General features: G+C 38.4%; 1 protein-coding gene across 2 annotated transcripts in view; it reads left to right on the top strand.

Moving 5' to 3' along the window:
* Positions 1 to 7,374: 7,374 nt before the first annotated feature.
* Positions 7,375 to 16,593, top strand: part of SLC6A14 (solute carrier family 6 member 14) — a 29,342-nt gene continuing 20,123 nt past the window's right edge. The window contains exons 1-6 of one of the 2 annotated variants that reach the window (XM_005700263.3): positions 7,375 to 7,813; positions 8,533 to 8,698; positions 11,662 to 11,793; positions 13,212 to 13,376; positions 14,389 to 14,527; positions 15,940 to 16,072. In XM_005700263.3, coding sequence (XP_005700320.2) covers positions 8,629 to 8,698; positions 11,662 to 11,793; positions 13,212 to 13,376; positions 14,389 to 14,527; positions 15,940 to 16,072 — 639 coding nt within the window. In that variant the 5' untranslated portion in view covers positions 7,375 to 7,813; positions 8,533 to 8,628. The remainder of the gene's footprint in view (positions 7,814 to 8,532; positions 8,699 to 11,661; positions 11,794 to 13,211; positions 13,377 to 14,388; positions 14,528 to 15,939; positions 16,073 to 16,593) is intronic. The other variant, XM_005700262.3, reaches the window with a different exon arrangement.

The raw sequence follows: 16,593 nt of genomic DNA, 5'->3' as shown, positions 1-16,593 counted from the left end.
ATTTGGGAAAATGAAATCGAGGCTTGACCAGGTGTATTTATTCTCTCCCAGGCTTTTAAACATATTCTCACTTGAGTGAGTAATTGATCATCAAGTTGTAACTGATCTTGAATGCTAAAATGTGCCCCACTACCCATTAATTGATCAAGTGTTATATCAACTGGCAGGTTGGCTGTCTCATTTCTGCAAGCTTGTTGATTTGCCTCATCTTGCCACCAGGTCCTAAACTGTAAAAATTCTGAGGTGGATAGGCAAGTTCTGGCTAGCATTTCCCCATCATAAAGAATTAACCATTCAGCTTGTGAAAGTCCCTGAATTAGTCCCATGGTATAAGGACAATTATTTCCATATTGGGTACATACCTGTCTTATCTCTTTTATGGTTTTAAATGGTATGGCATTATAATCATAATGCATTCCTCCTTGTGAGAATTGAGGATCTGGTGGGATTTGATTTACAGTCACAGGGAGAACTAAAACGTCTTCATCCCCTGCAATTGTGCCATATGAACTCCCTTTTGTAAAGGCGTCATTTTATTAGGCACAGTTATCTGTGGTTTAAAAGTAAATCCATCATCCCAAGGGGTTTCAGGATTGAAAGGAGGAGGCTCAACCAAAGGTGCAGTTGGTCGAGAGAGAAAGATCTGTTCTTGACTTCTATCATTCTTTTGGCTCTTATTTTTCATTTTTATGGATTGTTTCTCTTCCTCATCACCTATGTTATCATATAAATTCATTTCCTCTATTTGTTCTTGTATTTGTTCTACAGAATCGCCCGAACCTGAGGTTTCAGATTGCAGAGGTCCTGCTGCTGCTGCTAAGTCACTTTAGTCATTTCCGACTCTGTGCGACCCCAGAGACGGCAGCCCACCAGGCTCCCCCATCCCTGGGATTCTCCAGGCAAGAACACTGGAGTGGGTTGCCATTTCCTTCTCCAATGCATGAAAGTGAAAAGTGAAAGTGAAGTCTCTCAGTCGTGTCTGACTCTTAGCGACCCCATGGACTGCAGCCTACGAGGCTCCTCTGTCCATGGGATTTTCCAGGCAAGAATACTGGAGTGGGTTGCCATTGCCTTCTCCTGGACATGGATAATTAAGTATGGATGATCAGAGCTCTGATCCATCTTATAGTTCCCTGGGGTATTTCTGTAAAATGAGGAGATCTTTAATTATGCTCCCTAAATGAAAGAAAATGTCTCAGTACTCTCTAAGATCTGGAGAACAAAGGCCCCTTATGGCTTGGTTATTATATCAAAGTGGGTCTTTTGGTATTGCTGTTAGTGCTATTGGGTGTGTGTGTTTATATGTGAACGAGTATCTCAGTACTGAGTCCAAATCTGCCTTTTTCATCCTGATTTTGCTGAAAATAAGGCATGAGAATGTGAGCAGGTGATATGTGTTATTGTCTATCACTGTTATTTGTTCCTTTAAACTAAAGTGGATATTTGGTAATGGGAAAAAAAGAAAGTTCCCTGAAAATAGCCCCAAATGGCTGGGTTTTGTATAAGTAGTTAGAGGAGGAATTTATATTTCTCTTCCTGTGCCTGTGAGATATAAATGACCTACCTGGGTTCTCTGGAACTTATCTAATCATCTGTGTTGCTTGGAACTAAAGGAACAAGGGATGTGGTAATAACATTAAAAAAAAAACCTTCAAAACTTTTAAAGACTTTTATCATTTATAAGCAGCTAAGCTGATGCTTTGCAAAACATCTTCAAGAAGAGTCATAAAAAGGGTGTTTTAACAAAAACGAGTTTCTGATAACTTAAATCATAGTGCTAAGCTAGATAAGATACTTTAAAAATCTAATGGAAACTGATTTCATAAAACTGTTAGTAAAAAAAGATTAATTATATACAGCTGAGTAAACTGATGAATATGGTTATAATTTTTTAGTTTTGCCTGAAATATTACTGGCTTTTAATCTGTGTTTTTCCAGATGTAAGGAAATCCTCCCCCTTAAGTATAGTTATGACACAGAAAGTTAAAATTAATAAATAGGTATGGGAACTGGATTCCCAGGTGACACAGTGGTAAAGAATCCGCCTGCCAATGCAGGAGACTCAAGAGACACACGTTCGATATCTAAGGCAAGAAAATTCCCTGGAGGAGGCAGTGGCAACTCACTCCAGTATTCATGCCTGGGAAATCCCATAGACAGAGCAACCTGGTGGGCTATAGTCCATAGGGTCGCAAAGAGTTGGACATGACTGAGCACGCACTCACAAACACATCATGGGAACTGGAAGCAAAAACATATAAGTCCAAATACAAATTAGGTAGTAGTTAAGTCTAGGAGGTTTCATCCAGTTCAAATAATTGTAGATAAAGAAGGAAAGAGAATTGTGCTATTTACTAAAGATTCTAAGGAATATTCACTGCCCAAGGCTGATCAATTCCTTTCTACAATCTCCTTTTATCACCCTGTTTAGCAGAAAGTAACCAGAGCTATCCCTTTCCCACAAGACTGTAGAGTGGACATCGACAGTGGGGAATTATAATAGGCAATAACAAATCTAACTCCATATTGAATCTGTTTCTTTTACTTTATCCTTTGTATTCTATTGCTTTTGCTACCAGTTGATCACTAAAGGGACATTGCCTATCGTTTAAAGTATACATGATGGGCCATCTCAGAGAACTCTCCCCCATGTTTAAATGTTAAACAAAAATATCTCTGTTCACTTCACAAGGAACATTCTGACCTAACCCACCAGTGAATGGCTGTTTTACAAAATTTTTTCTTGCATTAACAAATGTGTGACTGAACCTCTGATAAAATGATGACATATAGTCCCATATGAGATAAATGATTGTAATAGTGTAACTCTAGATATGGGAATAAGCAACAAGAGAGAATACTTACTTTCCTGGACCATAAGAAACTAGTAAGACAAGGGGTCCAGAGACTTCTGGCACTGTTAATAAGTCCTAGTCCAGTGATAGCACATTGAGTAGCCTATCAATGCAATATTCGCCAGACCTGGGAATGAGCACATGGGATGAAATGCCCTCAAAGCCATGGTCAAATTGATGATGAAAGGGCTCTGCCAACTAAACATTGGCACTTGCCATCTACCTCTACAAGGGTTAAATCATGAGCCACTGCTCCTGCTAACTTTCAACACCCCCTGAAAGGAGTTCAAGGTGGAGATCAGGGATCAGGTTCCCTATACTCTGGGAACAACTGGCACAACAGGCTTTCAGATAGTAAGATACGTTCAGAAGATTTTATGAGCTCAAATTCTTGCATTTTCTCAAGGAAATGAAATCTAGGAAAGCATTAAAACCACTAATGGTGACATTTCCTTTGGCTATTGAGGAGAGAAATGCGTTTGGAAGTAAAAATGGAGTAACTGTCAGACTCTGATGCCACCAGCCATTTTCAAAGTGGTATCTGCTGGAATTGTATCTGACCAGGACCCTATGGGTACCTCTGTCAAGTTTATGATTGATCTCCTTATCTGAACCTTTATTCTTTTTCTTGTTCAGACCTTGTTTCCTCAAGATTGAGGAGTATAAAGAAAAGGGGGGACTTGTAACCAAGCAGGACCTAAGGGGGCTTCCTGGACAGAGTTCTCCCCCATATCCTCTGCTTTAGCTCCTCTCTGAAGTACCTAGATAACAGTATTTGATGCACATTTCCTGAGTTGTTTTACAGATGTTAAAAAACTCCCCCTCCCCAACAAATTGAAGATGTCAACTACTTGTTGACCATGAGCGCATAGCCCCAGGCCTCCTGGAGCCTAAGAACTGATAATGTTAACCCCTGTGACACTGCCTGTTCCCTAACCATCAGCCAATCAGAGAATTGGGCACAGACTGATCACGTTTGTACCCTGTCCTTTAAAAATGCTTTGCTGAAACCCTTCAGGGAGCTCAGGGTTTTTTAGGGCATGAGCCACCTGTCTCCTTGCTTGGCCCTGCAATGAACCTTTCTCTGGTCCAAACTTTGACGTTTCAGTTTGGCTTCACTCTACATTGGGCACACGAACTTGCTCTAACATGCCCACTCAATTTCTATCCTTCTTTCAAGTCCCAAATAAATTAAAAAATTCACAAACACAATTTGTTCATCAGTTAATAAGTCAGACTCCCAGAAAGAGAAAATGAGCTCCTGATATTTTATGATCTTTTGGAGATGGATTCTAGACCAGTTTTCCTTTCCCTTCTCTGACCACAAAGTTCTAAATGTCCCTTACTGAGTAAAATTTCCTAATAAACATTTCCTGGGTGCCTGTTCTGTGTCTGTCAGGATTTGTGCCAGGTATCAGAAATACAGGAATGATTAAGACAGTTTCCCTACCCACAGAGAGTTTGCAGTCTAAAGGACTTTAGGCAAGTAATTTCACACAATGTAAAATGAGTATTGAATAGCATAGGAATCCAGAGGAAAGGCATCTAAACCTAGCTTTCAGTAATAGAGGCACAACTATTGTGGAAAGATCTGGAAGAGGTAATACCTAAGCAGAGTCTTAAAAGATGGGTAGTAGTTAGCCAAATGAGGAAGGCAGGAATTTCCAGAAGAAGAAACAGCATGAGCAAAGGCACAGAGGTGAGTAACAACATGGTATGTGTATATGCTGGAAAGGACACACAAGCTCACGAGTTTGAGGCAGAGACTGGCAAGAGATGACACTGAAAAGTTAGAAAGAAGTCATATCATGGAAAGCCATGCATGGCGATGGGAATGATATACCTAAAGCAAGCAAATAAGCAAACACTACATTCTTTAAAGTACCTTCTATCTTAAATTTTACACCTCTAAACTCTGGTGGTTCAGATGGTAAAGAATCTGCCTTCAAACTAGGAGACTCAGGTTCGATCCCTGGGTTGGGAAGATCCCCTGGAGAAGGATATGGCAACCCACTCCTGTATTCTTTTCCATGGAGAATTCCATGGACAGAGGAACCTGGTGGGTTACAGTCCATGGGGTCACAGAGTCAAACAGGACTGAGTAACTAACATTTTCACTTTCAAACTTTCCAAGTTGTTAGAAGCTTCTCTACTGTATAACAGGCAGGGAAAATTGCTGATTGTTTCCTCTGCTTACCACTTATCCCTGGAATAGATAGATTCCTAGTCTCTTAAAAAAATGTTTTTTTTTTACTTTTATTATTGGAGTATAGTTGCTTTACAATAGTGTGTTAGTTTCTGCTGTACAACAAAGTGAATCAGCTATATGTATACATACATCCCCTCCCTCTTGAGCCTCCTTCCCACCCTCCCATCCCACCCCTCTGTTGCTGCTGTTTGGTCACTAAGTCATGACCTAAGTCTGACTCTGCGAACCCCATGAACTGTAGCCCACCAGTCTCCTATGTCCATGAGATTCTCCAGGCAAGAATACTGGAGTGGGTTGCTATTTCCTTCTCCAGAGGATCTTCCCAACCCAGGGATCGAACCCGGGTCTCCCTCATTGTAGACAGACACTTTACTGTCTGAGCCATCAGGGAAGTCCCCATCCCTCTAGGTCATCACTTTTCCCATCAGTTCAGTTCAGTCACTCAGTCGTGTCTGACTCTTTTTGATCCCATGGACTGCAGCACGCCAGGCTTCCCTGTCCATCACCAACTCCCAGGGCTTGCTCAAACTCATGTCCATCAAGTCAGTGGTGTCATCCAACCATCTCATCCTCTGTCGTCCCCTTCTCCTCCTGCCTTTACTCTTTCTCAGCATCAGGGTCTTTTCCAATGAGTCAGTTCTTCGCATCAGGTGGCCAAAGTATTGGAGTTTCAGCTTCAGCATCAATCCTTCCAATGAATATTCAGGACTGATTTCATTTAGGATGGACTGGTTGGATCTCCTTGCACTCCAAGGGACTCTCATGAGTCTTCTCCAATACCACGGTTCAAAAGCATCAATTCTTCAGTGCTCAGCTTTCTTTATAGTCCAACTCTCACATCCACATATGACTACTGGGAAAAACCATAGCTCTGACTAGATTGACCTTTGTTAGCAAAGTGATGTCTCTGCTTTTTAATATGCTGTCTAGGTTGGTCATAGCTTTTCTTCTCTTAATTTCACGGCTGCAGTCACCATCTGCAGTAATTTTGGTTACAATCTATTTTCAGTGTTCCATGTAAATAGAACTTTGATATGCGACTTTGATAGTTTTGTAAACGCTATTAGGTTTGCTTTTCAGCTCATTCTTTCATAAAGAGGTTTATAAGTCTTCCTTCCCCTCCTCTCTTTTATGTCTGCAACAGGTTAATATAATTCCTTCATTTTAGCCTTTATGTCACACCAGTAGCATTTAACACTAATAGATTCACATACACATGCATGTGCATGCACACACAGATGCAAACACGCACAGACATACACAGCAACCTGTGCTATATTCAAGACAAAATTAGATGAAACTTACTGATATTTTCTCTTGACTACCTTCCCACTTCCCTCATGGACTTTCTTCTGCCTTACCTGCTCAGGTTCCCCAGGGCATATTTCTATTGCAAATGGAAGATTCTTGTCAGTCAGTGGAGAGCAGAGGAGCTGGACACTGGATGTAGGATACCCAGGACTTGGCTCGTGGCGGGTTCATCTGTGTGCAGCTATTTGTACTGTGCCTCATATAACTGACACCATCTTTTGCCTGGTATGATCGAGTTTAAATCCTTTGAGTTTTCTGAAGAAAAGATGTTACCTTGGTAAACAGCATTATAATAGTACTTTCCTCCCTGGCCCAACCAGAATGCTTCCTCATAGTTTACTTTCCAGGCCTCGCCTTTCTTGCAGAGTGGAGTCCTTTGTTAGGGTTAGAATTTCCCATAAACCTGCTCAATAATTTGTTTTTGTTTGGCCTCTTTGAAATTTACACAAAGCATTCCCTGTAAAGGGCAACACTGTCCTGAAGGCTGAGAAAGGCGCTTGAGACACAGGCTCAAAGTTGCTCTTTTCAGGCAGAGCCAGCTGAGTAATCTTATCTCAACTGGCTGCTTTTCAAGGTGCCCAATTCACGAGCTTTCCTCTCTGGGAGCAGTGTTAGCCCCAGGGGATCAAGTGCTTTCTAGTGAAGGGCAAAACTTTGGGAAATCCCAGAGCCCAGGACAGTGCAGTCTGTTCAGGAGAATCTTGGGGAATGGAATGAACCCCACAGACCATGTCCTCTGCCTCAGGCACTGGTAGAGATCAGCACTTGGCCCCAGGACAGAGACCAGACTGAGAGGTTACAAGGAAGCAGGGAACCCGGGAAAGGAGGAGAGACTGCAAAGGCAGCTGCCAGGCTCTGAGTCAAAGGCTATCAGTCATCTCGGCTCCGACTGCTCCGCTCTCTCACAGCCCAGCCCTTTCCCGGGGCCAGGGCAGGGGATTGCTACATGCCAGCTTACCTGGGGAAAAACCAGAGCCTCACTTTAGTCCCTTCCGGTAATTGACATGACAGGGCAACCAGGCGGGGGAGGAGGGAGCTTCCCTCCATAAATGGTCCCACCCCTGGGCAAGGTGGCTCACTCTGGCAGCTAGTGACCGGGGAGTGTGTATCCGTCACCAGTCAAGCTCGGCCAGACTGAGAGACAGGCAGAGCAGCCCAGGGAGCCAGTGAACCATGGATAAGTTCAAGTGTCTGAGCTTCTTCAAGTGCAGAAGGAAGGAGGTAGGAGTCTGTGAGCTGCGGACCTATGGAGGGCTTGGGAAGGGAAAACTTAAGGAGAGGCAAATCTCAGCTTTCGCTCTCTTTGGCTATTCCGTTTGCCACATTTCTGTTCAACTACCTTCAAGTGTGGCTGAGATGTCCCCATAGAGGAGAGGAAACAGGACAGCTCTTACTCTGGTAGCGAGAAGACTTATGGTCGCCTCATCTTCTGCCTTGGGTATGCTCACCACCTTCTGTGTTCTGTCCCTCTCTGGACTGTGTCCATAGGTTGGAGGGAAATAAGAAAATGACTTGACCTGAGGGAACCCTTCCCTCTTCTCTGAAGTGGAGAGAGTGCTGTTCCACCTGATGGGACATGAGAATTTGTCTGTATTATTTTGTGGCTTTCAGAAATGCACTAGTTTTACTCTCCAAGATATGGAAAGGAACTCAAACTTCCCTGACAGCTCCAAACATCAAAACTATCAGCCAGTATGAAAAAGAGTCAATGATTTTTTTTTAAAAAAAGCAGAAACTATATTTGAACCTTTTTTTTTCAAAGAGCTCCTCCAATTTCTTGGGAGGAGTGTTGATTTTACCTAACTCATCTTTAAAACTTTTGCACTTGAAGTTTTATCTGCCCATCTTCATTTGCCTTTTATACTGGGTGCCACATGTAACCTTTTCACTAAAATTTGGATGACATAACCCAAAGAACTAGTAAAAATATCCACCTACAGAGTTTTTTTTTTCATTTTAAAAGCAGCCATGCACAGAGGTGTCACTAGCTTTGGAAAGAGTTTTCTTTGGCTATGTTTTTCAGGGTTCGTTTCTCTCTGTCTCTGTCTGCCTGTCTCTGTATGTCTTTCTCTCACTGTCACTCTATGAATTTTTGAAATTATGCTTCTGTGTAATTTTTAATAGAAAAATAAGCTGATGATATTTTTCTTTTTCTAGAATGCTGAGGTTGCACCCGAGGATCTTCATGTTAATGAAAATGATGAGAATCAGGAGCGTGGTAACTGGTCCAAAAAATCAGATTATCTTTTATCTATGATTGGATATGCAGTGGGACTGGGGAACGTGTGGCGATTCCCCTATTTGACCTACAACAATGGCGGAGGTACTACCCCCCTTCCCCCAGTTTATTTCCCCTTCAGTTTTAAGGGAGGTGCTCTATGGCCTCTGATGATATTTTAAGACCTAAGGAAAGGTATATGATAATATGGGTTAGTGGGAGGATGGGAAATGAGCATACTGCATTTTATTATTAGACCATGGTTTTCTAGTTCAAGTTGGAAAGCTAGTTTCATAAGATCTTCAGATATAAACTTGATGAAAGTTGCATATTTAGCACTTCTGATTTCTCATTTGAAATCTCAAGCGATCATCATATGACTTACTCTTCTTAATTTATACATGTTCCTATGATAATGTGTTCAGACTCAAGTTGTGTTTTGCCTAATTTATTGCTGAATCTAAGCAAAAGGCAGGGAATTCTCATTCTAATAAGAAATTCAAATAAATCATTTGCTTAAATAAAATAAGGCATTACATTCTGGAAACTTAATCGTAGAAAGAATTGATTAAAAAGTAATTAAAGGTTTTGTACTTTAAGCTGCAATATCAGTTACATATACTCCAAATTGGATTGGCCAGGTAGAAGATCCTTTTAAAATGCAACAGAATTTAATTCAAGGCTAGGTGTTTAGTTTCTGTAAAACAATATGGTTTATACCTCATAGATCACTAAAGAAGACTCAACTAGAACAAGGAGGAAAAAAATAACTCTGAAGTGACACCCAAAAGGAAACAGAATGAATTGCACAATCCTCTAGTAATGTTGAAACAACTTTTCACTTACACCATATTTATTTACTTGTAATTATAAGTCCTATTAGAAGTGTAGAGGTGACATTCCCTTATATTTCAAAATTGGTTACCAGTGAAACTATGCCATTGCAATTATTTTTCTTGGTACAATAGGATTTTGTGTGGTGATATTTCAATCTTACATTCCTTATTAATTAGTTATTTTAAAACATTCATATTACCCTTCAAAGATTTAAGAAAGGAGCTCTGTTTATCAAACACTTTAAGTGTTGGTACCATAAATTACCAATATAAATTACCAACTAGAGCCAACATTGTTTAATCAAGAGTTTAGTATACATTTGGGCTGGAAGATGAGTCAGTGTAGCAGAGAAAAGCATTTAGGTTCCTTTTCAGCCCCTTATGTTCAGGTTTAAATTAAGAAATACCCTGGGAGTTGATGTCATAAAGGGCCAGTACTTACTATAGATTTCTAGGAACTATATCAAACTAAGTTTAATATAGAATTTTTAAACTTAGCTGAAACAAAATGGCATTATTTTATTGTATGCTATTACCTCTCTCACTGTTTCCTCTAAAAATTAGCTTATCATATTGGCTTTCATTTTTAAAAGATCACATCATTTGAGTAGCGGATGATCTACTCTCTCTCAGTTGCTTCTCTTTTTTGCCCAAGGGTAGAACAGGAACATGAAATTTAAATTTGTCAAATGTTAATAGATTAGATTTAAAATTATGGTCAGGCTTAAAAAACTGTTGCTAAAATCTGGAACCATTTTTATCTTTAGATGCTTTTTAACACTATAAGAAAGAGAAGCATCAGACTACCTTAGGGTCTAGGTCAGTAGCATTAACAATTTGACCACTAGTTTGTATTGCTACTGTACCAGTTATGGTTGTTATTAATAATGAAATAATATAATGGGAGAAAAGCCATTAATAACACTGAGGGAAATTGTTTTCTGTATATGTCTAAAAAACTGTTTACACTGGGCTAGCAAAACATTACATATTGTTTTTCAAACAGATATTTTGTATTACTTTTTCTTCATATTTACCATTGGTGGGAATTAAACTTCTATTAGTCATAGTAATGATGGTATGTGCATTGCAACATCTGTAAAAACATATTTGTCCCTATGTTCTGGTGACTAGTGACTTGTATGTAACAAGTACTTTATTGTCTTATTTTTAGTAAAATATATTTTTAGGGTTAGAAAAAAATGTAATCCCCAGGTATGATGTTACAGTATCATAATGGGAAAACTATATGAAGAAAAAAACGTACATAATCCAACCCAAAGTCTATTTTACTCACTTATCTCAATTTCTTATTAAACATTGTTAATTTAAGACTTCTAGACTACTTAAACAACAAATTTAATATTCTGTCCCTGCTTCTACCAAAAATCTGGTCCAAGTTTTAATGAATTGTATGCCCTAAAAGTAGACAGGATAAACGTAAAATAATAAAAGGTTTAACAAAAAAAACCCAAAAAAACAAAAATGGGACTAAATAATCCAAATGTAGGAAAATTAGTCCTTATGAAATTGAATGTTAATTCTGAATGCATCTCAAGGGTTCAAGATTATTCTACCAAAAATAATGTTTCTTATTAACATTGAGTGAAGACACATGACTATTTGGAGAATAATGAACTTAACTGCAATAGCTTCTACTTTGAACCACATTTAACATTTAAACCCTAAGTCTTAAAAGCAGATTTATTTTTTTTAAGGAGAGAGGAGGGAAACTAGCTTTGAACATATACTATGTGCCTGCCCATTTTGTGAAGTGTTTTCACATAGGCTCTGTGATCAAACCCTTACCACAAACTGATGAGTTGGCATTGCTCTTCCCATTTATGAGGAACCCAAGATTGAGAGGTTAGATAAACTGCCCCAGGTCACATCACCAGTACATGATGAAGCCAGGATATAAACCTAGGTCTATCTGTCTCCAAAGCCTATGATCATTCAACTTCTTTGAATTGCTTTTTATGGGTTATTGTTTTTAATAATCACAACAACCTCATTAGGTAATACCAGCATCACCATTTCATGCATTAGGAATCCATGATTTAGAGAATCAACTACCTTCTCACAGATTTTAAGCCCAGACTCAGTTCTCTCTGACTCCACTATATCAGAGTGCTTTCAAAATGTTGTGTTGGTTGTCAAAGTGCCATCAAGATTTGGGCATATAATAGTACTTTGGTTCTTTTTTTTTTTTTTTTTTTTTGCCTTTTCTAGGTGCCTTCTTGATACCATATGTGATTATGCTAGCCCTGGCTGGTTTACCTTTGTTCTTCTTAGAGTGCTCCATGGGACAATTTTCTAGCTTAGGTCCAGTTTCAATTTGGAGGATTCTTCCATTGTTTCAAGGTTGGTATTAAAATGTTTTCCTTATTGTGCTTATTGGTTTGTTCCTGCATATAGCTGTCCTCACTGCGTGGATCAAAGCATTTAACATCTGGACATGATGGCCCAGGTGGTAAAGAATCTGCCTGCAATGCAGGAAATGCGGGTTTGATCCCTGGGTCAGGAAAAACCCCTGGAGGAGGAAATGGCACCCACTCCAGTATTCTTGCCTGGGAAATCCATGGACAGAGGAGCCTGGTGGGCTATACAGTCCATGGGGCAGCAAAGAATTGGACACAACTGAGCAACTAACTTTCAAAGGCAGAGACATACATTGTTTTTCTATTTGCCACCATCAAATTTAGAAATCAAATGTTAATATGTATTTCTCTTTATCTTGGGCTGCAGATATGGTTAGGGTTAAGAAGGATATGAGGAAGTTGTTACTATTTTCCTATTTTCACCTTTTGAATTCTCTTGGCAAACAGTCTTGTGTGTTAACTTTATGGCTCTGTCTTTTCTTCTATTTGCTCTGTGGTCTCTGTCTTCTTGCTTTTGCATATCTTTTACAATGCCTCATTCAGGAAAGTTGAAGGGCAGGTCACTATTTTTTTCTTGGATGATCTTAATGGAATAGGACACTGGGAATGTTTTTTTGAAAATGCTTTGATTGTTATTAAACATCAAACAGCATTTCTGTTTGAAGATTATATATCATTTTTGGTATGTGCTAGCTGCTGAAAGCTACTTGTAAAAGTTTCAATGTAACATCAAAAATACATTTATAGTGAGATGAAGAGACTATCATGCTGGAATATGAAGGAAGCTACCTCAAAAGTTAGTCTTAACAAGGAGTTATATTCAGTATGCTAAGCTGCATTTTGAAACTAGAGAGTTAAAGAAATTTCAGACGTTTAAATTCAGATAATTACCAATTTACTGAATTTTCTTTACACACACTTGTAGAAATGCTGTACATTTTCCTCTTAGGACATTCATTCAGAGGCTTTATCTTCTACTTGTCAAAATGCTTGTTTATAGATGAAGATGGGAGTATTGGTTACTGAATCGATAGGATATAAGCTTTGAATAGTTTGTTTTTTTTTTTTTTTTAGTGGTACCCACTCTGACAAGAATTTACAGACTTAATAAGAATGAGTAATAAACATGGTTTTTCTTTATGTGAATTCAGTGGCTTAATATAGATCTTTAATCTTAGCACCTTTTCCTGATCAACTCAAAATCTGTCTCAAAAAGTCAATCATCAAAATAATTTTGAGGAGGTATTCAGACAACAGTACTGTCTTCCACCTCTCCAATAAAGAGAAAACATTGGAACAGTTTTCTCAGTTTAAAATAGATTTTGTGGAAATTGAGAATGCAGCTGTATGAATTAGCAAAAGAAATTTCACTTATTTTTTTTAAATTGTTCTCTTTTCCAGGTGTGGGGATTACAATGGTCCTGATATCCATTTTTGTGACAATCTATTATAATGTCATAATTGCCTATAGTCTTTACTACCTGTTTGCTTCTTTTCAACGTGAACTACCATGGTCAAAATGTTCCATCAGTTGGGCTGATGGAAACTGTAGCAGATCTCCTTTCGGTAAAATTCATTTACTTATTGTTGGAAAAGACTTTGATGCTGGGAGGGATTGGGGGCAGGAGGAGAAGGGGACGACAGAGGATGAGATGGCTGGATGGCATCACTGCCTCGATGGACGTGAATCTGAGTGAACTCTGGGAGTTGGTGATGGACAGGGAGGCCTGGTGTGCTGCGATTCATGGGATCACAAAGAGTTGGACACAACTGAGCGACTGAACTGAACTGAACTGAACTCTGAATCATTCATTCTTTAATATTTTCTAACGATTAAAGGCCTAAATCATTTCCTAAAAAATTTAGGTTCAACTTTAAGTGAGCCACAGGCTACTGGTGAAATCAGAATAAATCATGTATAACCTGAAATTTGATTAATGCAATATGTTAATTTCTGAGGGCAGCCAGTAAAGCTAAACCACTACTTGGAGTACTTCTTGCAGACCTAGGTTGTGGGTGGTAGACAAGGAAGAAAATGGGAAAGTGGTAAGAGAGAAAATCACTGTTTATGATACATAGTAGTGTTCAGGAGATGGTGAGTATTGCTAGTCTTTGGAATAATGTAGCATCGATATTGTAGACTATTACCACTGGGATTGGCTGTGTATATTGGAGAATAAATTGATACAGATTTAACACTTCTTAGGAATTTAAGGGTGTCATTTATCTATATATGTTAAATAAGTCCACATATGAAAATTTCCCTAGAGTACTGAATCCCAATTGAAATGACTATTACTCTACAGCTGTTGCTACTGTAAATATACTGTAAATATAAAAATGCATACTGTTTAAAAGGGCAGATATTTTCATACTCACCCTCAGCTTAGTAGTAGAGAAAATTTAAGTTGCTGAGTGTGCATGGCTTATTCCATTTGTGAAATTTCTACTCCACATTCACTAAATAACAATTTAGACAGTACCTTAAGTATTTCACCATTTAAACTTTATTTCCAGGAAAGCACTCTTCTAAAACTAAGTACATGTCTGTGTGTATTCTTTTTTTTCTAATTTTTAGTGACACATTGTAATGTGAGTATAAGCATAAATGAAACCTTTCAAGTGAATAAAAGCTGGGTAGATGCCAACAATCTTACCTGCATCAATGGAAGTGAAGTTTATCAGACAGGGCAGCTTCCCAGTGAACAGTATTGGAAGTGAGTACAGTATATTATCTACATCCTAAGCAGATGTTAATAAAACTTTTTATAAATAACAATAAAATATTGATCAGCTCTTAACTCATATAAGAGCAAATTATACTTCATTTGACTCAAATGTTTATCCTGTGTGAATAGTAGTAGCCTGCAAAATTAGCCCATAGCTAATAGATTGTCATTCATAAGTTAGTTATTAAATGGGGCACAAGGTCATCAGTGATGATTTATATAGTGCTCATTATTTATAAGTTAGGGCATTGCTTTGAAGAAAAATATGCAATTTTTAGACTATAATGAGAAAGTTCTAATGATAAACAGTTGGGTGATGAATAATACTAGGGGCAGAATTGCTATTTACAGCTGAAATTCTTCATTATTCATTTTGTTTATAGTTGTCATTATATGACAAAATAGATGTTTGGGGTTATATTTGCTTTTATTAATTTTAAATGATCTCTAATCTCCTTACTGTATACCTGCCCTTTACCCTTATATAACTTCTTTGACTATTGCTGTAACGAAATCTTCCTCACCTCCATGTTACTGCTCTGTGTGACCCTTTTAAAATTTGGCCCTTGAAATGTTCTAAACATTAAGCTAAGAAGTAAAATCCTATATCTATATATGTCCCTAGTGGAAATCATGGAATTTTACAGAAAGCCTTTGAAAAAGGTATAAATAATGGGACCATTTAGCTTTGATAATAACAAGTATGATGAATTAGAGCTTCCCTGGCTCAGGTGGTAAAGAATCTGCCTGCAATGCAGGAGACTTGGGTTTGATCCCTGGGTCTACGTTCAATCCCTGGGTCGGGAAGATACCCTGGAGAAACGAATGGCAACCCACTCCAGTATTCTTGCCTGGAAAATTGCATGAACACAGGAACCTGATGGGCTACACTCCATGGGGTCGCAAAGAGTCAGACACGACTGAGTGACTAACACTATGATGAATACAAAAATATTTAATACAATTTAAAATGTCTTCTCTGTCATTTTAACTTGAGAAAAAAATACCATAATGAGTAAAATAATCTGATGTTAATTTTTTCCCATAGAGGAGCTTTGAAATATTAGGGGAAAATCGGAGCTAAAAGAATGAGTGGATCTTTTATTCTATGATTTGAAACTTTGGATTGGCTGCAGTTAACCAGAAAGTTCTGAGCCTGACTTATCACTGAATTATTTTTGCCCCTCCATACAACTGTATCAGTAAAAGGCTCATGTGACATTGACGTCAGAGTAACATTAATAAATACTAATTAATATTAGTATTAATATGAATAAATATGAATTAGTATGAGTATTAGTAAAATACTCATGAAGCTTCCCCTGTATGATAGATATTACAAAATTCAATGTTTTAAGATGAATGATTGTGTGTTAATCAAAGGACATCTGTGTTTTCAGTAAAGTGGCACTCCAACGGTCAAGTGGACTGGATGAGACTGGAGTCATTGTTTGGTATTTAGCACTTTGTCTTCTTCTGGCTTGGCTTATAGTCGGAGCCGCACTATTTAAAGGAATAAAGTCTTCTGGAAAGGTAATTTAGAAAACACCTTAGACAGTGATGTTACTGTTTTCCAATTTCACCATAGTTCAATGCCAAGTAGTATCAAATGCATGTTCTTTTCTATCATGAGATCCTTTGAATGTGTGAAAAGCTTTCTGAGTAGGCAGCCTCACTCTAAGAAAATACATAAGAACACTGCTATTGTTAAAAATAAAACTAGCAAAAATTATTACTAGATGTGTGTCATTTCTCTAATCTTGGACCCTTCTAGCTGATACAGCATTCTGAGGCTTGGGAGTATATTTTTAAAATTTCCATCCTATTATAATAAAGAAGCATCTTGAGTGGAATTATATGTTACAAGTTTTGGTTTGGGAAGTCTAGATCCCTGTTATATATGTTATATAGGTTAATGGTGTCAGGATTCCCATTATTCCATTGTTGGAGAGAGAAAGAAAAAAATAAAGCTATACAAGTGTTCTCTTAAAGCTTGCCAAAACTGACTCAGAACCCTCTCTCAGCAGAAAGCCCTCTTCTGAAAAACATTTCCC

The sequence above is a fragment of the Capra hircus genome (genome assembly GCF_001704415.2).
Source record: "Capra hircus breed San Clemente chromosome X unlocalized genomic scaffold, ASM170441v1, whole genome shotgun sequence".
Lineage (NCBI taxonomy): Eukaryota > Metazoa > Chordata > Mammalia > Artiodactyla > Bovidae > Capra > Capra hircus.
The sequence above is the reverse complement of the archived record's forward strand: the minus strand, read 5'-3'. Positions and strand labels throughout refer to the sequence as shown.